General features: G+C 37.7%; 1 protein-coding gene across 1 annotated transcript; it reads right to left on the reverse strand.

Annotated features, from left to right (window-relative positions):
* Positions 1 to 2825: 2825 nt before the first annotated feature.
* Positions 2826 to 21069, reverse strand: LOC116300360 (uncharacterized). Its single transcript, XM_031709218.2, has 8 exons — positions 20910 to 21069; positions 19344 to 19509; positions 18378 to 18541; positions 16857 to 16913; positions 16307 to 16417; positions 5757 to 5886; positions 5459 to 5567; positions 2826 to 4553 (listed from the first exon to the last, which is right to left on the reverse strand). Exons 1-8 carry the CDS (start codon positions 21044 to 21046, stop codon positions 4405 to 4407), a joined length of 1023 nt encoding a protein of 340 aa, XP_031565078.1. The 5' UTR covers positions 21047 to 21069; the 3' UTR covers positions 2826 to 4404.
* Between the last annotated feature and the right edge of the window lie 3184 nt (positions 21070 to 24253).

Here is a 24253-nt window from a genome sequence, read left to right on the forward strand (position 1 = left end):
CAAACAGAATCGATATGGCCGTGCTGGATAGAGAAACAAACACATGGACATTATTTGAACGAACAGTAAGCCAAGTTGGAGAAAAGAAAAGACAGCTATAAGCAGGATAAGTCAATAAGTTGATAAGTACACAAGGCTGCTAGCTGGAATCAAAGACATCTACAAAAGCGCTACCGTAAAGCAAATCAATGTCGTATTTGACGTCCTTGGGGGATATCATGAGAAACTAAAAGACGAGCTAGAGACAGTTACTCAGAACGACAGAGAAACGTCGTTTCTAATACCAGAGGTGCCAGAAATGGATCGCCAGTCTGAACGTGGACATTGTTAAGACATTTTATAATTACACAACCTAAGAAAGAATTATAAGGCAATAACGCTACACTGTAACAAAGCCTAGGCTCGTCCCGCTAGTTATTTTGAATTGAAATGCTAGAGAGAGAAAAATAAAGATGCCGTAATAATGATGATGATGATGAGGAGGATGATAATAACAAAAGAGACAAGAGAGGTCAACATGGGGTAAGTCTATACCTGAGTTAACCAATCGAGTATTAAAGCTAGCAGGAGGCGAACTCAAGTCTGAAAGGAAGCATCGAACCAAAACTGAGCTTAAATGCAAAGGCATATAGTCAGGCATATAGCTGACAATTGTCGACAAGAAGTCCAAAGATTATAGCCTTGAAACAGTTATGCCAAGTATTCTATCCAAGCCAGAAACGATATAAGGCCACAAAAACTCAGCACAAACTAATCAAGACCAAGGCCGTGTTTATATAGCCTCCTCCGCATGCATCTCTCTCGTCTCTTCTCTCCTTTTCGATAGGAATCCCAATTCGCGACACAGGAATCCCAATTCAACAAAAAAGAAAAAGACGAAAGACGCCTGCGGAGGAGGCTAGTGTTTGTACACCTATCTCCGATATCTGCAATGAGCGATCTGAGACTAAACCAAATTTTTGTGCTTTAGGGTTTTCGGCAGCTAAAATATGAAAAATCACATTTCTAACTCAAAGTTCATTCATATTCTAATCGAAATCGAAATTCATTGTTCGGCTGTGAATATATTACATTTTTAAAATAGGTGTATACCGAAGCCGTAGGTTAACTCGGTTCAAACGTTTTTAAACTAATAAGAATACTGGATTCAATTGTGACCTTGAGTGAGTCTTGACATGATAATCATTTTAATTGTGGAAAACCTACAGACATACATTTATCATATTGAGTTTCATGATATCATGGCTCTCGGCCAATTAGAAATGAGAAAGTGATTAAAATGTATGATAATTAATATTGTTTTTATTGTGGCTTTATTTTTTCCCAGCACTTAGGGTAGATCAATTCTTTATGGGCATGAAGTGCAGAATCCTATTGCCAACTGAATTTTCACCATGGAAATAATTTAATTTACAGTTAATCCACGTCACGCGTGACCAGTATAATGTGCAAGGCATCAAAACATGGCTTAACCACAGACAGCCCAAGCAATGTTCTTGTGTACTTTTTACTGTAAATGCCATGTGGTCAATCTGCTAAGATACAAATGTAAGGTTTGTTTTTAATAAATTTTGACAAAACTTTGATGTTTAATGTGTTTTACTTAGTGACAGTTTTAGTTATAAACGGTTCGAGCTAGATCCGAGGTTTGTTTTGTGTTTCAGTTTCTTGAAAAGTTCGAAACTGCTCTCTTACTGCACTAAGGTGGCTTACTACTTTGGTAAACAATAAACAGGAAATTGAAAATTGAGACTTTCTTAACCTGAAATGTAATGCTGAAATCGAAAATGCAAAGAAAAAGGGGGTGTCGCGACCTTGTTTTTGAGATAATTACTCATCCCGGGGGGGCTATTCCCCTATATTTGCTATACGGGTATGTACCGCCCTATAGGGTATGGTTTTTGGGCTTTTGGGTCTGGGGTAGGGTATCATTTTTTGACATTTTGTGTGGGATAGGGTATCATTTTTGTCTGGGATAGAGTTAAGACTTGGTCGTCTTAGCCTGGGATAGGGTAACAATGAAAACGTTAGTAAATATTGATTGGAATCTATTGAATATAAGCCGTCTTTTAGTCTGGGATAGGGTGTACAATTCTTAGTTATAGTCTGGGGTAGGGTATGTAAAATCAAAATCTTAGGTCTGGGATAGGGTCAGGGTTTTGAGGTCCTGGCGGCACACCCCTACCCAAGTTGGGGTGGTAGTACCCCCCCCGGGTTACTCATGCATTTGTACAATTTTCGAAGAAAAATATCGAAAATCAAACTACAGTGGGACCCCGCTCTAAGGACACCCGCTTAATAATGACACCTCGCTATTGAGGACAGGTTTCAAAGTCCCAACGAAAGCTCCATACATTTTCTGTTAAATTAACGTTAACCCGCTTTATAAGGACACCCGTTAATAAGTACAAAGGACACATTTCTAGGACCTAACTGACAGTTTCCATACAAAATCAACCCCGCATTAAGGTCACTTGAAATTTGAAGACGTCTTTACTGTATTTGTTTATTGATATAATGAGCTTAATTCGGATTATATTGTCAGTTTTTGCGTATCAACGGACCACACACTGATCATAGGACAGTTTTGTCCGTCCCAACGGTGTCCTTATTAACGGGGTTCCACTGTATGTACAAAAGAAATCATAAAACCGAAAATAAGGAAGAAACAATTTTCTCCAAACACGTAACTTACACTATATTTATAAAATACTGATAAGTTGTTTTAACAAACCTATTGTAGACGATCGTAAAACTTTTTTTTGTTCCTGGATTGTTCTACGTGTGCAAGTTATCGTAAAAATTGAGCACAAAACAAACAGAACGATGTTTTACATTGTTTTACTGAATAAACAGAATTGTCTTAAACTTTTGAAAAATAATGGGATATTACCAGTTATTCTGGAAAATAACAACAACAACAAGAACAAGAACAAGAACAAGAACAAAATATATGGAGTCATGTGCAAAATTTGAGGGTTTTGCCGTCTTCAAGTTCAAAACCTGCGCGCGCACATCGTGGGCTCAAATCGAAAAGTAGTTAGCAACAAAATAGAAAGCGATAGGCTTTGGTTTTGAAGGATGAACAATAACTGCTTAAAGCTGGAATGCAATGTTCGAGAAGGTTTGCCCAAAGGTCGCTTGATGACATACTTGGGAAGAACAATTAGAGGGAGTTGCAGTGATCCAACTTGTTGGTAATCTCCTTCGCAGCCGGCGGCCGACATTAGTTTCGGTCCCTAATCCTCACGCTTCCTGAGCCCTCCCCCGTAACGCGTTATTGGGAAAGACAGGGAGGATCTGGGACCGAAACTAATGACGGCTACGAAGGAGCCTAACTTGTTGGTGATAAAGGCATAAATTACGATTACTAGAAAGCTATTATCAAGAAACAAATACAACAGAACGATTTTGATAATGAAGACTTGAGCTATATAGATACAATTTGGAGCTCGGATAATGTTAATGTAGGGTAAACCTTGGTAGAAGTGCTGTAATCTTAGAAAGACGAGCAGCACAAAACATGGCGAGAAAACTGGCCGAGTGAGATTACAAAAGTAACAGACGTGAACCAGGATTTCAAGAGATGAATTAAAAATGATAAAGTGAGAGGACTTTGCTCTCGAAGACATTGAAATACAGTCAATTCAAAAAACGTTGTCGTCGACCGGCCCAAGCCTACGCGACTCGACCGAAAGGAATATGGGTAAAAATCACTGAAGGGTTAAATATTCGTTCTGAATTAATTGTTCCCGCTCGTAATAAGATAATAATGGCGAGAAACAATCCATCAAATGCATGTCTTCGGGTTTAGGGAAAGAAAAACAAAGTAGTTACGATTCAGTTCACAATTCCGAAAATATGAAGGCATTAAAAAACGTTTCCTTCAACACTTCCCGCTCGCCTACGAAGGTTCGTGCTGTAAGCCAGGCACAACTAGTCAGATAAAATTATGGAGTCAACTCGCCTTCAATGATTACTACCCAGAGTTCCTTTCGGTCCAGTCGCGTAGGCTTGTATTGGCCGACAACATTTTTTGAATTGACTGTATGTAAGTCGATAAACGATCGACGCGTCTGCATGTTGTGTTTACATCGTTGCTACTACACTGTAGGGCAAACTATAAACTAAAGTAATGAAAAAACTGAATCGATCTTTTTTATTCTGATTAATTGATATATTGGTTTTGCTGATGAATGTTTTCAAGTATCTTGGTGCCGGCTATTGGTAAAAAGTGGTCTTGCATATATCCGCAGCACTTCACTTACATTATGTCACGACTAGTTTTCTAATCATATTTACTATTTAATATCATTTGGGTGTAAGCTAATGTTTTGAATATCTTTGAATCTAAAGGTCAAACGACCTCCCTATTTGAAGTCTCTTTTTTTTATCAACCAACACTTATGTACAATCACCCAAGAAGTCAACAACTTCAGAAAGTTCCCTGTTCTTGGCTTCTTTATGAGCCCAACGTTCTTCTGCAAGTTTTGGTGTTATCTGCCAACGGTCATGATAAATTGTATTACCACATACAGGGCACTTCTTGCCACCTGGAAAGAGAAAACTTGTAATGTGGAATTTGCCATTGAAAGTATAAATGAATGTGACGTACAAATAACTCAAGTAGTTTTATAGAATCAAGCAACTTTGTGCTTTAGGTTACTCTCGGTATTTTGGTGGAGGGAAGAGGAGGGGAGGGTAGGGTAGGGTATGTACTGTTTAATAAACGAGCAGGAGTGTCATAGACCCGATAAACACGATCTGCGAGTATATTGAACTGATTCACAAATGTCGTGAGCATGGACTTTTATACTTTGATAGACATGCATTTGTACATCATGCGCAGCTCCCGCAAGTTGAAGACAGCATGCCAAACTCACTTGTGAACGATTTTCTGGGGGTCGTCAATAATCGTACGTGAGACCATAGTTAATGGAGTGGAATCAAATTGCTCCAGTGCAAAGTCTCATAACTTATTCATGAGTTTTTGAATGTATCGTATCGTATCGTACCGTACCTTACTGTATTGTATCGTATTGTTTTGTACTAACTGTACTGCAAGGGTTGTACAGTTAGGCCAAAATGCAATTGTACTGGACAGGGCTTGAACCCTTACTCGGACTCTAGTGCTTTAGCCTCCTACATTTACGTACTGATGCGCCCTCATACAGTGTTTTTAAGTCCAAAAGACTAACCATAATAATTATAACTATATAATAATTAGATTGACAAACACACTTCTCACTGAGGTCCCTGACAATGAAGTTGGTAGCTATAAATATGACCAAATATTTCACCATTCAACTATTCACATTATGTAGAATCAATACTGAAAGTATTGTGTCAGGGGTTAGGTACACTTTAAGAAAAAATGTCATATCAAAAAATATGTCATAACTAAATTAAATTAAATAGATGTTTGCTATTTTAAAAATATGAAATGCACTGTTTATACCAGTAAAGGGTGGAGTTTTCATATATTCATCGAGGCAGGTAAAATGGAACAAATGTGAACAGTAGACACGCTCAACGAACTTTGCATCCTTAGGATTCGTAACACAATCCTGAAATAAAAATGACAGCAAATTCAAAGAGAAATAACAGAGTGCTACATATTGTGAATCACTTCCAAAACAGAAGGGGTATGGAGTTTGTATGTATGTACTAGTGAGATGTGAATGGTTTCTATGTCAATTCTAATCAATGCAAGTCAAAATGGGAAAATTTTGACAAGAGCCATTAATGTAACATACTTTTGGTTCTGTTGGAAGAGCTCTCTTCTTGCACAATGCACATTCCTCTGTTGGGTACCGTCTAATACAGTCTTTAATTAGGAAATCAGAGACTACCTTTAATGATGGCTTTGGTACAAATGGTGGTGCTCTAAAAGACACAATTCATATCATAAAACTAAATAAATAAGAATAAATTAAATAATTGTGATTTTGATGCAGTCTGAATGACATTCAACAGTTATTGGGTTAGACTAAGCCCCCAGGGGGTTTATTTATTTCAGGCATGTTTGAGGGGGGGGGCTTATTAGAGGGGGCCAGCTTGTGGATTTAGAAATGCAGTGCAATGTATTCTATCAGATCGGCCTAAATAATTTATATGATTTGATAACTTTCTTTCAACCAGATAAACATAGGATTACAGCGCAACGCGCAAAAATATGACCACATTTAATGTATTTGAATACTTCTATGCACGCGCTTTGTGCTGTCAAACGAGCTTTTACACGCCTTATTTGGTAACACTGACCAGCTTTGCGTTGAAATTTGTCGATTTAACGTAAAAAAAACTTTGCACGTTGGTTTAAAGACTGAAGTATTACATATGATATTTCCCTATAATTATCACGGTTTTTGTGCGACTGATCTGAACTTTCAAGATGTCTATACATTCAATCGCAAAATCATTTTTTAGCTTAAAACACAACGGTACCGGTATGCTGGAAAATGACACAATTATCCTCTGATGTATTAATTTGAGATACACAGTCAAAACGCCTCCATGCTATTTGTCAGTGCAACAATTTATGAACCTATCGAATGTATTGAATCACTAGTAAGATACATCTAATTAGGATACATCCCTCGCATCATTTCGGCTTCAGCTTCTAATGATATTATTAAAACATAAAATGACAGAATATTCAATATATCAAACTGCCACATAGCAAACTCGTGGACACCCTCTTCTGAATCTTACTTGCACTCTTGAAATATTGGGTTCCCTGTGCTCCTCTTACATCCCGCTGACAAGAACTTTGCATGATGCGTAAATTACTCCTTACACTTTCGCTCTGCTCCTGTTCTATCACCTTTCACTGTGGGAACTGAGGTTATTTATCCTTCTGATCATGCCAAAAACATTGGTGTTATTTTTGACAGTATCTATAACTACTCATGTTAATTATATCGTTAAGTCAGCTTTTATCATTCACAAGGAATATTGTATAAGAAAAGGACATTTCTATCGTGTGATACTACTTAGGCTGCGTTCATAATGTATGGCAGGGGGGAGGGGGGTATCGGAAACATTTTGGTAGAAAAAAGGGGGGATGGGCAAATTTTTATCAGAAAAATGGGTGGGTGGGGGTGTGTGCACAATTTTTGGAAGAAGCTACGAGCTTAGGAGGGGATCGCATTTTTTTGCATGACTTTAAGGGGGGATGTTAAGAATTATTCTGGTCATTTCAAATTTTCACCTGCCCCCCAGCCCCCCCCCCCCCCCCCCCAATCCCCCTCTGCCATACATTATGAACGCAGCCTTAGTGTGGGCCTACCGCGAACGATGTGTGCATTTGTTAGTAGTTTGAGCGTATTACACAGGAAAATTGGAGCCACAATCTGCAATTATTAAACTCTACTTAACAAGTTGGTGAAGAAGACTGCCTTGACTGTGCAAAAGTAAAAAACCTTAAAATTGCATTTATGTGTTTGATTCTCATGCATGTACAAGTAATGGTATGCTTGATCGAAATGGTGCTGTGAGGAATATTTATGCTCTCTTTCACTTGAATTGAAAAGAGAAAGACAATCAATGTCACAAAAGAAAAAGATCAGAGGAAACGGATATTACATACCATAAACATCTTTGATTTAACAGATCAAAAACAGTTTTCCATGTTTGATACTCTGGTCAAAACACGCGGGATGTTGAGAGAACACGAGAAGAGCGTAGGAAACCACGACACGCAGCGTCGCTAGCGGTATCGGGGTATAAATTGTTTTAGATGTTTTACGGTCACCAAAACGTTCGGACATTGTTCTCGAATTTCTGTACAAATGCACAGACTTTAAATGAACTATTTACTTGGTTAATGTTTAGTTAGATCTCTAAATACAAGTAAATGATCATTTTTCTAGCTTGATTGAAGCTTTTCTTACTGCTGTTAAGATAGCTAACTAAAGAAAGTCAGTGAATTTGTATGGAAATCCGAGAACGATGTCCGAACTTTTTTGGTGACCGTAACACAATCTAAGCAAGCGCCGAAAAGGTTAATTGTTTTGATCAGAGTATGAAATACGGAAAACTGTTTTTGATTTGTTTTATAAAATAACAAACGCGCGAATAGATCGAAGAAACCCAAAGTCTAAGTAAATTCTCCCTACGTGCCGTCTTATTCAAACTGACCAATGAACGCGCGCGATAGATTAAAATCTGACAGTTGCAATACTCACGCGCGCTAAAATGCCGATAGCGTGTTTTGATACTCTCATCAAACATGGTTTTCGACCAATCAAAGTTCCTTCCTTTTTCGGTGAAAAAGTGGTTCTATTACATCTAATTTCACTGTTATACAGCTGTATACCTTTTCTTTTTCCCAACAAAACAAAACGCAATCAATTGAAAGTCATTTTAGAAAAACGTTTTGCAAGTGGTGTTGAAAAATAACGGGAAAAAAGCGCCCATTTGGAGCATTGAGTGGGTTCGATTAAGTGTGGAGAAAGTAATGAGTACATCAACTAATAAAATATTTTATTATACTATGATTTATGATTGTTTTTAAAATGTTGTGGGGTAGATTTTATCATTCTAATTAGAAACACAAATCGTCAATAGAAGAATAACTGATTCTACGATTTCTTTGTCATTCAAACAATTTGAGAGCTTTAATAAAATCGAATTTTCTTCGAAGTAAGCTTGAAAGAAAAAGAAAAAAATACGATATTTTTCACTTAAGTGTAGCCGAAAGTGCAAGATATATAGCTTGATATTTCCCTTACCCTTGTATCACATCGTCAGGAAACAATTTTATGCCATAATAACATACGAAAAAATTACTCGACTCTGATTGGCTGTGAGCAGTGCAGTTCAAAGGTAACACAGTGCCAAATCTTGTAATTCAGTGCAGGAATCTGTAATTCAGTCCAAAAATGTGTAACACCGTGCAAATAACGAGCAGAATTCTAGCAATCTGACTGGATAATAAACAATAGAAAATGATTTTAGCCAATAAGATGACAGATTTTTATGTAGAAAAATTTGAGGAAAATCCAGGGGGAAATTGAAATGGCAGCCATTTTATCTTAGGTGAAAGTAAGCAAAGATTTTAAAGAATTTTACTATCAAACAACTAAAAGACGTGGATGAAACAAAAAAGTAGTAAAATCATGACTCCCATGAACAAAGAAATTCTTAAACTAAAAGACAGTTCAAAAAAGAAAATACAAGTAAAAGTACATCGTTATTGCTGAACATATGGAAGAAATAGTGAGAAGAAAACAATTCTGTTGTTTTTAACCAACTATCGTATGTTTTTCGTTCACCGAAAAATACAGCTTTGTTCGCCTCGCCATCGCGGGGTCTCATCGGCAAAACAAAGAAGACTTTCATTCAATAATAACATTACATATATGTGACAAGTTGTTGTGTGACTATGACGTTTACACAGTTGAGCAACACGTACTTGATATATATATAGCGCTCGTGCTTATCAGTGTCTCGTGATCTTGTGTTTAACTGTATGTAAGAGTTCGTAATAAACCATTTACTGTATACACACTGTATACATTATACATGGTGGCAGCCGGTGAGTCGACTCCACGTTAGTACAAGAAAAAAAAAAAAAAAGGGAACAAAGACAGAAATGGCCTCGGGATTTAGACTACCGCCCCCACCGCCGCTGGATATTCATGATGCTAAAGCCGCAGAGAAATGGAAGAAATTCTTATTAGCTTGGAAAAACTATTCCGTAGCAACAGAGCTGAATGGGAAGCCTCAAGCCGTTCAGGTCGCAACACTGATCACGGTAATTGGAGAAGAAGCCCGTGATGTTTACTCGACATTCAGTGATTCAGAAAACGAGGATGAGGATGAAGAGACTGAAATCGAACGAGTTCTGAGGAAGTTTGGGGAGTACTGTCAGCCACGCAAGAATGTACCATTCGAACGCTATCGTTTTAATACAAGAATACGAGAAGCAGGAGAGTCATACGACCAATACAAGACAGCGTTACGCAAACTAGCAGAAGGATGCGATTTTGACACAATAACTCCTGATGAAATACTACGCGACCGCCTTATCTTTGGAATCAAAGACGCCAAAGTTCGCGAAAGGTTGCTGAGGGAAACATGGCTGACACTATCCAAGACCGACGAAATATGTCGCGCTTCAGAAAGCATGATACAACAGATGAAAGTCGTCCAAGATAGCAACAATACCGGCTCGGAAGTAAATAAATTCTACAACGAACGGGTAACGACACACAGGAAGCCAAGGAATGCCTCACGTCGGAAGTCGTCAAATGAAAGACAAAGCACAGAACAGAGCAAAGAATGCGATAACTGTGGATACCGTCACGCTGCAAATCGGGAATCCTGTTCAGCATTCGGGAAAGAATGCCGAAGATGTGGGAAAAAGAATCATTTTGCATCCAAGTGTAGACAAGAAATGAATCATTTTGCATCCAAGTGTAGACAAGAAATAAAGGTCACCGAGGAGGAGGAAGACCCTGAATCGGAAATGTATCAGACTGATGAGATACTTGCTGTCAAATTAGATGATTCGCAGCTGGTCACTTTGAAATTAGAGACAGGCTGTTTCATACGATTCCAACCGGATACGGGAGCCCAGTGCAATGTGATACCTCTACACATATACAAGAAAGCAACAAAGGATTGCGAATCAGTACAGATGAAGCCCGTACAAACATCACTGGTGGCCTATGGAGGAGCAAAGATCGCAGTGGTCGGTGAAGTGTGCCTCCGTGTTTGGAGAAACGAAACGTCGTGTCTACTTGACTGCAAAGTCGTAGATAACAAGGACATTCGCCCCATCCTGGGCCGCAGGGCCTGTATTCGCATGAATATTATCCAGTACACTGACAACGACCTCCTGAATAAGCCCGATGTTAACGGAGCGCCAATATACTCGGTAGAGACCCAAAGTACACCCATATCAAAGGAAGAGCTTTTCGCCAAATTCCCAAATGTGTTTAGTGAAGGTGTTGGAAAACTGGATGGAGAATACAGGATACGGCTCGACCCAACGGTCCAACCAGTGCAGCAAGCCCCCCGACGTGTAGCGGTAGCCCTGAGACCAAAGCTGAAGGAAGCGTTGGAAGATCTCGTCAAACAAGGAGTAATAGCTCCAGTAACCACCCCCACAGAATGGATTAGCTCAATCGTAGCAGTTCCCAAGAAGAATGGCAAACTACGCATCTGTCTAGACCCAAAGGATCTCAACCACGCTATTTTTCGAGAGAACTACCAGTTGCCGACCATCGAAGACATCGCAACACGCCTACATAATGCAAAAGTGTTTACGCTCATGGACGTAAGGAATGGGTTCTGGCATGTCAAATTAGCGGAGGAATCCACATACCTTACAACTTTCCAAACACCTTTTGGAAGGTACCGCTGGAGACGCATGCCTTTTGGAATCTCTTCCGCGCCCGAAGTATTCCAGAGGAAGATGCACGAGTTCGCTGAGGGTTTGCCAGGTATCGAGGTAGTTGCCGATGATTTCCTCGCAGTAGGTTTTGGTGAAACCTACGAGGAGGGCACTCGAGACCACGACAAAAACCTGTTAGCGTTCCTGGAAAGGTGCGCTGAAAAAGACGTGCGTCTAAATGCAGACAAGCTGAAGCTGAGGAAGTCCGAAGTGCTCTTTATTGGGCACATGGCAACAGATAGAGGGCTGCGTACAGATCCCGCTAAGGTACGAGCAATCGTAGAGATGCCGACACCCACAGACAAGGCTGGTGTACAGCGGCTACTGGGCCTGGCGCAGTATCTTGCAAAGTTTCTGCCAAATCTTTCTGACATCACCAAGCCGCTAAGGGACTTAATGCAGGACGATGTAGAATGGACCTGGGGAGAGGCCCAGAAAAAGGCTTTGGATAAGCTCAAAGACGCAGTCACGAACACGCCAGTACTGCGTTACTATAATCTAAATGAGGAGGTGACTCTACAGTGTGATGCTTCACAATCAGGACTGGGAGCAGTATTGATGCAGAATGGTCAGCCAGTGGCCTATGCTTCAAGAGCCCTGACACCCGCTGAGACACGTTACGCACAAATAGAAAAGGAGCTACTGGCTATCGTGTTTGCGTGCAAGCGTTTTGACGCATACGTGTACGGTCGTCAACAAGTGAACATTCAAACAGACCACAAACCGCTGGAGCCTATCTTCACCAAGTCACTGGATAGTGCCCCCAAGCGTTTACAAAGGATGCTCCTGCAGCTCCAGAAGTACCAACTCGCAGTAAAATACAAGAAGGGCAAGGAGCTGGTACTTGCCGACACGCTCAGCCGAGCATACCTGCCGGAAGTTAATGCATGTGACTTCACAAGGGAACTAGAATCAATAGACCATCGCGCCTACCTTCCCGTGACAGAGGAACGCTGGCATCAACTAAAAAACGCAGCGGCTGACGATGTGGTGCAGCAGAAACTTCGTGAGACCATAGTCCGTGGTTGGCCAGAAACCAAAGCCGAAGTCCCAGAATGTATACGGCCCTACTTTGATGTACGTGGGGAACTAACGGTACAAGACGAATTGATCTTTAAAGGCCCCTTACTGGTTGTCCCCACAGTGCTGAGGAAGGAACTGATGGACAAGACCCATGCAACCCACATTGGCCTAGAAGCTTGTATACGCAGAGCAAGAGACACGCTATACTGGCCACGGATGACAACAGATCTAAAGGAATACATCTCCAAGTGTGATGTATGCCTAGCTCATCGCAACAACCAAGCGAGGGAACCACTCCTTCAACATGAATTCATAGCTCGGCCCTGGGCAAAGGTCGCAGCAGATCTCTGTGAGTTTGATAGCAGAACCTTTCTGGTAGTGAGTGACTACTACAGCAACTACATGGAAGTATCCCGTGTTACATCCACCACCTCTCGTACAGTCATCAAAGAGCTGAAGGCCATCTTTGCGCGATTCGGGATACCAGACACGCTGGTGACGGATAATGGTCCACAGTTCTCCTCGGCAGAGTTCGCAGTATTTGCCAAAACATGGATGTTTGACCACAAGACGTCTTCACCTGGGTATCCCCAATCGAATGGCAAGGCTGAGAACGCGGTACAGACAGTGAAGAGACTCTTCCAAAAGTGCAAAGAGTCAGGCATCTCTGAGTTCCAAGCCCTGCTGGACTGGCGCAATACACCTACAGCTGGCATTGGTACTAGTCCAGCCCAGCGCCTCATGGGTCGGAGATGTAAGACACTGCTCCCAATGGCGGGCACACTCTTGCAGCCAAGGTACGCTACAGAGGAGGAAACCCGGAAACTCGTGGGTAACAGGCAGCGTCAAGAGTACTACTACAACAGGCGCTCTAAGCCCCTAGAGCCGATCGAAATTGGAGACACAATCAGAATGCAGCTGCCAGGTCAGAGAACATGGAGCAGAGGGACCTGTACCACTAAAGCTGGACCCCGGAGCTACGAAGTCCAAGTTGGAGAGGGGGTGTATAGGTGTAATCGAAGGCAGTTGCTGAAAACCAACGAGTCGCTGACTGCTACGTCACCTGAGAAAGACAATGGCGAGTACGCTCCACCTACGAGTGAACTGCCACAGCGCACAGAACAGTCCGAAGCACCACCTGCAGTGGAGCCTGTCTTGCGCCGGTCACAGCGTTCCGTGAAACCACCCGTTTGGCACAAAGACTTTGTGAAAGACTAAGCATTTATATTTTCATCAACTTGAATATTTACTGTTTTGTTCTCTAACGGGCACCGTGATACTTTACCTTTAGAATGGGAAAGATGTGACAAGTTGTTGTGTGACTATGACGTTTACACAGTTGAGCAACCCGTACTTGATATATATATAGCGCTCGTGCTTATCAGTGTCTCGTGATCTTGTGTTTAACTGTATGTAAGAGTTCGTAATAAACCATTTACTGTATACACACTGTATACATTATACAATATATACAAGTATATCAAAAGTATATCAGAAATTATGGGGTGTCATCGCTGATTATTTTGGGTTGCCTATCACTAGGGCTTTCTTAAAAAATATCAGACATGGTATCCCATAATTTCTAATAAAATTTTGATATACTTTTATGCATATGCAAAAGTATCATAATTTCTGCATATCGCTGTATATGAATATATATATACACTCGATTGCAGAAACGTTGTAGTGTACATTTATACATTTATACAAATATCTAATGAGATGCATAATGCAAAAACCATTTTCAACGCTTAAAACCAACTGATTTGTAACCTGTAGGATCTAATAGACAAGAAAAAAATATTTTGACAGTCATTGAATGAAACAAACAATAAATAAAGCGATTTTTCCGTTTTGCATATTATTAAATATACTGAATAAATTAGATATTTGTATAAATGTACTACAACGTTTCTGCAATCGAGTGTATGTAGTGTTTAAAAAACGAGTAGGAGTGTTTTATCAGGTATAAAAGCACGAGGCGTAGCCGAGTGCTTTTATACCTGATAAAACACGATCTACGAGTTTTTTGAACTGCTTAAAACACTTATGAACAATTTATAAGATTTTGTTTCAACTGGAGCCACCATACACGTCACGAACATGGATTTTTATACTCCGATAGAGATTTGACGTCACGGGCATGCGCAATCAGATTCAATAGAAGCTCCCACACGTTGGATATTACGTGCCAAGGCAAAGACAGGCACGTTAGTCAAAGATCTTTAGGGTTGACTATGATCTTGATGAAGCTCTATGTCTTCATCTAAACTTGGATGCATACTTCATCCCTGATGAAGTCACCCTCATAGTATTCGAGTGGTCTTTATATAAAGACACGTGTCTTTATATAAAATCACTTGAATACTAATGAAGAGGACTTTATCGGGTATAAAGGTTTATGCACGTGACGTGTATGGTGGCTCCAATTGGACCATTAGCTTATGAATTATTAATGAGTCTTTTAAGCAGTTCAAAAAACTCGTAGATCATGTTTTATCAGGTATAAAAGCACTCGGCTACGCCTCGTGCTTTTATACCTGATAAAACACTCCTACTCGTTTTTTAAACACTACATAATATACATATATATAGATATATATATACATATACATATAGAATACTGTTTCAACAGTATAGACCACATTACATACTTTGTTAGATATACATATATATATATATATATATATACAGATATACTGCAGTTTGCATAAACTTTGACCATTTATATACACTCAATTGAAGGATCGTTGCCGGGTTCAGAAACATAGAACATAAAAGCTGAGACCGAAATGGCACATGGGAAATGACATAATTGTATCATAATTTATTAATTTGCGCCATCTATGCAGTCAGTTTAGAATGCCAAACGCGTATTAAATAGTGGATGATGCATATTATGGTCGCCGGTCACAGCATTAATCTAATTAACGTACTTCCCATGTGCCATTTCAGTCTCAGCTTCTATAATCTATGTTTCTGAACCCGACAACCATTCTTCAATTGAGTGTATATATATATATACAAGTATGTCAAAAGTATACCAGAAATTATGGGATGTCATTCCCAATATTTTTTCCAGAAAGCCCTAGTGATAGACAACTCAAAAACAATATCTGGGATCATATCCCATAATATTTGATATACTTTTAATATACTAGTACCATATATGCACAAATGGTCAAAGTTTATGCAAACAGCAGTATATATATATGTGTGTATATATATATAAGAAATCTGTGAATCAATTTTTTGTAAAACAGTGCTCAATACATCCATAGAAGTAGAGCAGAATATTATTTTGTTTGAGAAGAAAAAGTTATAATTTTAAACCCTTATTACTCATCGCAAATCAAAATACCCAAAACAATCACTTTACTCACGATTAGAACATTGTTTTAACTTCTCAATTTCTAAATATCGACGTATTATTTTATATAGCAAATGGTTTAAATATTTTTTGAAAGTTCTTTATATTTGATGATGTGCCAAAGTAACTTGGTAATAAAAAAATTTTCGCCAACATAAATTTATTGGAAAATAATAAAATTTCACAGATTCGAAGCCAAGACAGTGTTAAGAAAAGTTTTTCAACAATCTAGTCCATACACATTTTTGCAAAGGCACGCGAGGCACTCGAAGTTGGATGATATTTTGGCTCTCTCAGAGGGTCAATTATGCACAAATTGGTTTTTCTCGTTTTCTCGGAAATAAAGCCATATTTCAAAAAACGAAGTATACCACGATTTGTTTTGGCTATATGTCTACCTTTTGATTTTTTGACTGTTGCCAGCAAATTTCGATTTTGTTTGATTTTTGCTGACATCTACTCTTAATATTTTAAACCCAATGTCGTAAATGATATGTAAATATACTTACTTTGGATTCTTTCGAATTGGGGCTTGAACACACTGTCTTGCCATATCAACAGCTTGACCAACAAACACTTTTTCCAAGGACTTTGGAAAATTAGATTGCTTAGGTTCTATGCTGAAGAAAAGTAAAAGAATTTGTGAACCAGCAAACATTTTGACACAAGGAACAATGATGCATTCTGATTAAGTGCTTTTGGACGGCAATGGAAATAGTGCTATATAAAAACTTGTTATTATTTATTATCATCATCATCTTCGTTGTCGCCATCATCATCTACAAATCAATGTTTAGCTTTCACTACAATATACAATGGCATTAAAATCACTCAAATCATATAAAAATATTTTACTATAATTTAACTTTTAACTTCATGTAGAATCAATGCTGAAAACATTGAGTTAGGGGTCATAGGCACTTTAACTTGGGATCTCTGTATAGACTCAGGTATGCAGGCTGCCCGAATCAGAATTACTGCATGCACTGTAAAAATATATGAAAATGTATTTATTTAATGTAATGAATAAACTAGTAAATAACTTTGAATTCATACTACCTAACAGCTTCATCTGGATAATCATCTGGAATTGTCAATTTTAAGTTCATAAAATAACTGTAGATGAAAAAAAAAAAATCTTAAAGTGAGGTGATATTCATTTGATTATTCTTGCTTATAGCCAAAGTCTTATATTCAACTAATTACCGATTCATAAAGGATTCAAAACACAAATTGTAGTTCCAGAAATATCCATAACCCTGACCACAAATGAAGGAAATTCTTAAAAGGACCCCCTCACCCCTTCACCCCCAAGAACTTCTAATAATTAGAAAATTATTTTCTTCCATACAAACTCTGTAATTTTGTCCTTTCTCTGGTCCCCCTCCCCTCCTGAATTTCCAATTTCTTCAATGGGTGGGGTATGAACTTTTGAACTTAATTTCTTAGGTTTGGGTTTGAACTTGCAGCATTTGTCAAAGTAAATGTTTTTCTAGAAAAAAAATGGGTTATTAAATTTCCTGATTTATTTATACAGGGGCCACTGAGGACTACAGCGCCCCCCTCCTTTTTTTCTTTTCCCATACTAAATAGATAATATAATATAATAATAATGGGATTAACAGTGGATTTCACAGAATGGCTCTCCTAACACTGGATTCCAATTGGAATTTAAAAGTTGATTTTTATGGAGGGAGGAAAACTGAAGAACCCAGAAAACCCTCAAAGCACAGGAGAACAAACAAATGACTCTACTCACACAGGATTACCAATCACTACGGGACATGAACCTGCTGGGTGACATTGAAGAGTGCTTCCCTATACTACAGTAGTCTATTACATTTTCCAATCTTAGCCCCCACTTTTTAAGTTTCACAGCCTAGACACTAGTGTGTTGCTATAGCAACCACAGTTTAGTGCATTTTTATGTTTCATATTTTGAATACAAGTTTACTGCAAAGTTTGGATGACACTCATCAAATACTCTCAGAGATATACTGAAATCTACAGTATGTCAAAGGAAACTGAGAGTTGAGAATATGATGTCATCAACCTCCTGATTAGCATAAACTTAAAACTTAAATATCTCTTAAACCAAAAATGCTAACAAGAAATGAAAAACGCCAGTTTTCTTCTTTTGCAAAGTACTTAAATCAAAGTACTAAATAGTAAAGATTGGAGACATTAAAATTTCATCATAGTGGCAGTACTTTAACCTTAATGTAACAAGATGTGCAAAACAATTAACCAAGAGTACCCTGCTATGGTTGTGAAATGGTTTTGTGTTATGGTTTTGAAACAGTAAAACCAAAAATATTTTTGGATCTGGCAAATGCATCTTCTGTAACATAGGAATGCAAGATCACATTGTTTCCACAACAATCATTTCTTTGTTTAATGGTAATATGCTTCAGAAGAGACAATTATCATGCATATGTAATATAAACAGAGAATTTTATTAAATCAGTAGAGACATATGCTTTGCAAGGGAAAAAATGATGCACCTTAGGTAGACCTATTCATGATTAGATGTGCCTGCAGTATTGATAACGCAGCATACGATTTTTATATATTATATACCTGTTTTGGTTGATACAAATACTGATTACTCCTGTCTTTTGTTTGACCTTAAACTGGTCTTTGTGTGTAATCAGTTTATCTTTCACATAGGCAAGTTCTTCACTGCACACAATTAATGGGTTTTCATCAAGGAATTTTCGTAAGAATAAGACTAAAAGAAAAACCTGTAAAAGGGTAAATAAAAGTTTAAGATAAAAATAGCAGATAATTAAATTTGGAAAATTTTCCTGGGCTTTGAAAGATTCGTTAATTAGAAATTAGCTGTTCCTAGGTCAAGGAAAAACCAGGTTGAATTTGCATTACAGCTAGTGCTTTGTGGTTATGCGTTCGGGGACGAAATCATAGATGCCATCTTGGAAATATGTCCCCTAAAAAGCCCCACAATGCACCACAATGCCAACTTGGCCCAGTGCTTTCCTCATCAACAGAACAGCTAATAGAGGAGCTCCATTTCTTGAGCTTTAAGTTGAATTTGATTAATTTATCAATGCTTAATAACTAACTTTGGTAGAGTACAACTGGAACCTCTTCTCAAATGGATTCTAAGTAACAAATCGTTTGACAACAGAAGCTAAATAAAAGGTCAAAAAGACTTATTACTCAAATTCACACAACAGCCTTCAAATATTTCACACAACAGCCTTGCCTTAGAGCCCTTGTAATAACAAGGAATTTGAAAAAGAATGCGACATTAACATATAGTTATAGAACGAAAAAGGAAAACTGAAGAAGGATCATAGGAATGCTATGATCTGTATGCCATATCTTAATGATCTTAATGCTATGAACTGTATGCAATATCATTTAGCTACCGGTAAAAGAATGTGTTGCAAATCATTAATCAACTCAAAAAACAAAGGGTGCAAGGGATTCTGATAGTGGTAGTACCCATGATATTGATGCTGCATATAAAAATATTTAAATCTAAATGGCCTGTTTGACTTATCAGTTATCACATCATCATACCTGCTGCTTTCCAACATGTTTTTTCATTTCTTGATCACATAATTCCATCATTCTATTCAATAATTTAGGTGGCAAAACACTACTCTTGAGCTCAGTTAAAATTGATTCTTTGGGATAGTTTCTTGGAAACTGCATTTTTACAGTAACTTGTTTGTGCTTGGTTCTTCTATGAATAATTAATAATTGAATCAATCATGTATAGTTTTATTGCAAAACACAAAGCTACTGTTAACCCTTTCACTACTAGAGGCTAAGAGGGTCCAACAAAGGCTATTCCTGGAACATAATTAGGGTGTTTTTTATTTCTCAATATCAAAATGAAAAAACATATGCTCACTAGATATTGAGATCTTATAATGTATGAGTCAATTCCAAAGGTTCCCATGCCCCCCGGGAATATATGTCTGAATGGGCGGGCATTTGACTTTTGACTAAATATAGCGGCCCTTATCTAATTTGCATAAATTAGCGTATTGCAAAATTTTAGGCTTGTGGATCATGCTTAGAGGACTCTGGTTCGCCTGTGAATTTTAAAAAATCCCAAATACCTTTGTTTAAAATCTGGGATAGCACAAGGGAAGTTAGAAAAGCTTTCTTGGTGGATCTCTTTGTGCACTCTCTCCAAAAGAAAGGCAAAAGAAAGGTTGAACTTCAAATTGATTACGACCTCATTGAAATCGAATGGCCACGGTACAAAAATTTGGTTTCAAAATACAATCTCATACTTGTTGCTTCTTTGAGAAACAGGGAAAGAAAAGCTTGGAATTAAAAAGAAAAAGAAGCAAAACTTTTCAATGTGGATGACAGTACAGAACGAGTAGATGAAGATAAGTTTTTGGAGTCTAAAACAATAAATATGTTTATGCTAATTTCCAAAGTTGGCAAAGATTTCAAGTCTCGATTCTTATAAAATTAAAGCTATAAATGATAAAATGATCTCAAAAGGTACTTAGCATGAAACTTGTTGGATGTATACAGGCTCAGTTTTGTACTTTTTAGGTAAAATAAGAGATTCATCAGACTGGAGGGGCGGGCATTTGACCACTTAGTGGAGACTAAACAGTGGGAAATTTGATCATTTTGTTGGCCGCATGGTGGGGAATTTGACCAATCTTTTTCAAAAAAGGGGGTTGCCTGGGTGGGGGGGGGGGGGGGGGGAGGGATGGGAACCTTTGGAATTGACTCATACATAACACATCAAAGCTGTTGATAGAATATGATTTGTTAATGACCCAAAAAACAATAACCCACATGTTTCAACACATACAAATGTCCTAGGGAACGGGTAATTGAAAAGCAAAAATGTCTTTCCGCTGGCCGTTTTTGGCCCGCTCTAGTAGTGAAAGGGTTAATAATGAAGGTAAATTTCACCTCTGTTTACCAAAAAAAAAAAAGGGGGGGGGGGCTCAAAAAGGTTTGTTAACATAAAAAAGCTGGCTTCGAATGTAATAACTGTTGGCTTCAAATGCAATAAATATAGCGTATTTAATAGGCTAAGCAACAAAGACAGCAAACACAATCTAAGCTCCAAATAATACTAAATTCAAAATTCTAATTAAAACTTACTTTAGACTAACTTGGACGTTCAAAGTATGTAAAGATATAATCTCTACTCCGTCTATATTCTCTAATATTTTAGCTTTTACTTCTTTAATCTCAGCTTCAATGTATTCTTGCGTTTCCTTGTCGAAGCCGGTCGCCATGTTTAAATTTCCAGCCTATCTGAGCCCGCAGTATTCAGCGTTTGTATTACCCAGCATTCTTTTAGAAAGACTTTTATGAAGTTTGTCCACAGGATGCCCAAGCAATGTTTTTTTAAAGGAAAGTTTGTGAAATAATATAAGTAAGCTTACCAATTTTTGCCCGTTTGTTTTTGTTGCCACTCTTTGCCTCTGTGCGCAATTTGGAGTCAATCCGACGAGTTTTAGCCTTTTTACGGGCCTAACAATATAAATAATGACAAGGACGGCCTCGGATTCTTTCATTGCTTTTTGTAAGAAAAAAATTAATCGTAACACAATCGAATATCTTTTGTTTGTAATTATAATAATTTATTTTTCTTTTCTTTTCTTTTTCTTGTCACATTTTGTATTTGATTCAAGTAGCCAATGGTAAATTATCTATACATAGCGAGATTTACGATTATGTAATTATGTATAATTATGTATTACCATCCACCACAACGCCCGATTCACACCGTATTCAAAAAATTCCACTCTGTAGACCGTATTTAAAAAGATGCGGATTCGTGGGTCTACCGTATTCAATGGACGGAAGGCCAATTGGCAGCAAAAAAGTTGCTGTATTTTTGTTCAAAAATATCCTGATACGTGTGGACGGGGCCTAAATTCGCTTGCAATCCTTTTCACTACGGACCATTTTTTCCCACAAAAAGCAAATCCGATGAAAACTTCACTCCGCAGATCAATAAAGATATCGCAATCTCACGATACTGAGCCTTGATACCTTCTAATGTTTTTCAAAATTGCTACGAAAACGCCCGTTTATTCGTGATGACAAAGGCTCAAAAAGAAGAGCCATTGGATGCGCCGGTTGTGCCTGGAAACTATTAAAAAGTTAAATCTTATTGCAAATACTTAAGAAACACAAGAAAGAGGATTATTATTATTAGAAACTATTAAAAAGTTAAATCTTATTGTAAATAGTTCAGACACACAAGAAAGAAGATTATTATTACTACAGTGTAAGGACTATGTCAACTTGTTGCTCATTTGGAAAATTCCGAAACAATTGTCTCTGAAGATCAGTTACCCTGCCGACCCTTTTATTATTGAAATACATGTATATATCGTTGTTGAATCCACATATTTTCGATCAGAAGCTTCATTTTTCAGTAAACGTGTCCATAAATGGTATTTTTAGCCAAGATATTCATTTATTAAATTGAGTCGCCAAAGAAAATAACAAATAGGTTTAATAAGGATGACGTTACACTCACCCTAGAAACTGCGCGCGATAACAGCTCAGTAGTAATAATAATTATTAGTAGTATAACTTTAGACTTGAATATAGTGGTTTCTCGAGCTGTGAATGGTCGAGCGACCGCGCAGTGATTATTCTGAGACGATGAACATCACCGCAGGAGCGATGGAACAGTTATTTATAGCAAAAGGCTATTTATGGCAATATGACTTTGTGAGTTGAGTTGTTTATTCTGATTATGATTAGAGCCAGAATTGGACGATACAAAGTCCTTTTACAATTAATCATAAATATTATTACTTCCGAGAAAAATATTTTTAACGATAAATAATGACCAGTAAAGTTTTTTTGGCTGAAAAGGGTGAAAAGTTAGTGACAAATCTCAGGAGTACACGCTCGATCATGGTATAGCAATTGCGCGATAGCACGAATATTCTACTAAAAAGGTGTAATAAATGTGATTGGCTCTTATATATCAAAAAAGAGGAGAGAAATGAAAAGACAATAAGAAAGTAAGTGACTAAAGACAAAAAAAGAATTGAAAACGATCATCAACAAAGAGGAGAAACAGAGAAAATAAAATTGCAGTAATGTTTTAACGGATTATAGTACTCTTTGCGGCTCTAGATAATCAATGTGGTCTACTAACGACTAACAAAAAATAGAGCAAAGCTTTGCCGGGATTATTTCATATTTAATAGTATTATATATAGATATATATGAAGCTTAAATTAATCCCCGAAAAAGTTCATTTCGTTTAAATACTGAAACTTAAACGAAAGTGCTCCGTGTATAGACCAAAGACTTCAAAGACAAATAAACTGAACGGCTTTTAATAACTTTTCAATGAATTTACAATTTTATTATTATTTTATTATTATTGTTGTTGTTATTATTATATTATTATTATTATTATTATTATTATTTACTATTATTATCCTATTGTATCACAGGATAATTTCTATTACATGATTTATATTTACATGGTACATATAGTTCATCAATTGATCAGTAATTAATTTTCAGTATAACATGCAATAAGAAAATTGACAGCATTTCGCAGCTGCTGATTTTTTAATAATCCAGTTATTATAATCAATCATTGTTGTGTGGAGCTGAGTCAGGAAAACTTAGCTTAACATAGAGTTTTAACTTATCTTATTTCAACTAAACATCTTGGGTCTATGGTGAACCTAATAAGCGGTCAATGTTTTAGGCACTCGTTCTTCCTAGAGGTCATGACTCAATTGTTGGCCTTAATTGGAAAAATCTGGCCCAGGGTGGGCCGTACATTAGTGCAGAAAACTACAAACACTCGCAATACTTCTCGATCCAAGAATTGATAGACTTGAACAAAACCAGTAATTCGACCTTATTGTGCTAAAAAGAGGGGCTTGTGACCATTCTTAAGGACAATAGACGATTGTGTTGTTCTTCTGTCGATCAATGAGCACGATACAAGTAATGTTGAACAAGATGGTTTAAAAAACCAGAAATTGAAAAATGAATTCTTCAAAATTAATCCTTCTCAATTTCTAAGTGGTTTTATACATCAAGCGGAGGAAGGACAGGGGGAATTTTTGATAAGAAACATTTTCCGGGAAGTCTTATTTGTGTAAAAAACGATCCACGTTCCATGTTTCCACAGTGTGAACGTCGGGGATCGGGGATGCCACGCATGCGTATACCATTTTTCATGGTCAATCAATTAAAATGGATTTATGGTGTCAAAACAAATTTTCAGAAGATGTCAAATACAATTAGAGGCCTTAGGTAGATAGCAAGAAAAATTCTTGGTATCCAAGTTAGACGTTAAATTCGCAGCATTTGTTGTGTCTAGAAACACTATAGAACTCTTATTGGTCCACGACTCTATTGTTTTTTGTTTTTCGTCTTCAAGTCTTATCTGTCAGACGAGTGCTCCCGCTAAATCGGGCGTCTCCGCTATAAATCTATCAGAAGAAAAT

The sequence above is a fragment of the Actinia tenebrosa genome, unplaced genomic scaffold (genome assembly GCF_029948245.1).
Source record: "Actinia tenebrosa isolate PJP-AT-01 unplaced genomic scaffold, QUT_ActTen_1.0 PGA_scaffold7__59_contigs__length_16204524, whole genome shotgun sequence".
NCBI lineage: Eukaryota > Metazoa > Cnidaria > Anthozoa > Actiniaria > Actiniidae > Actinia > Actinia tenebrosa.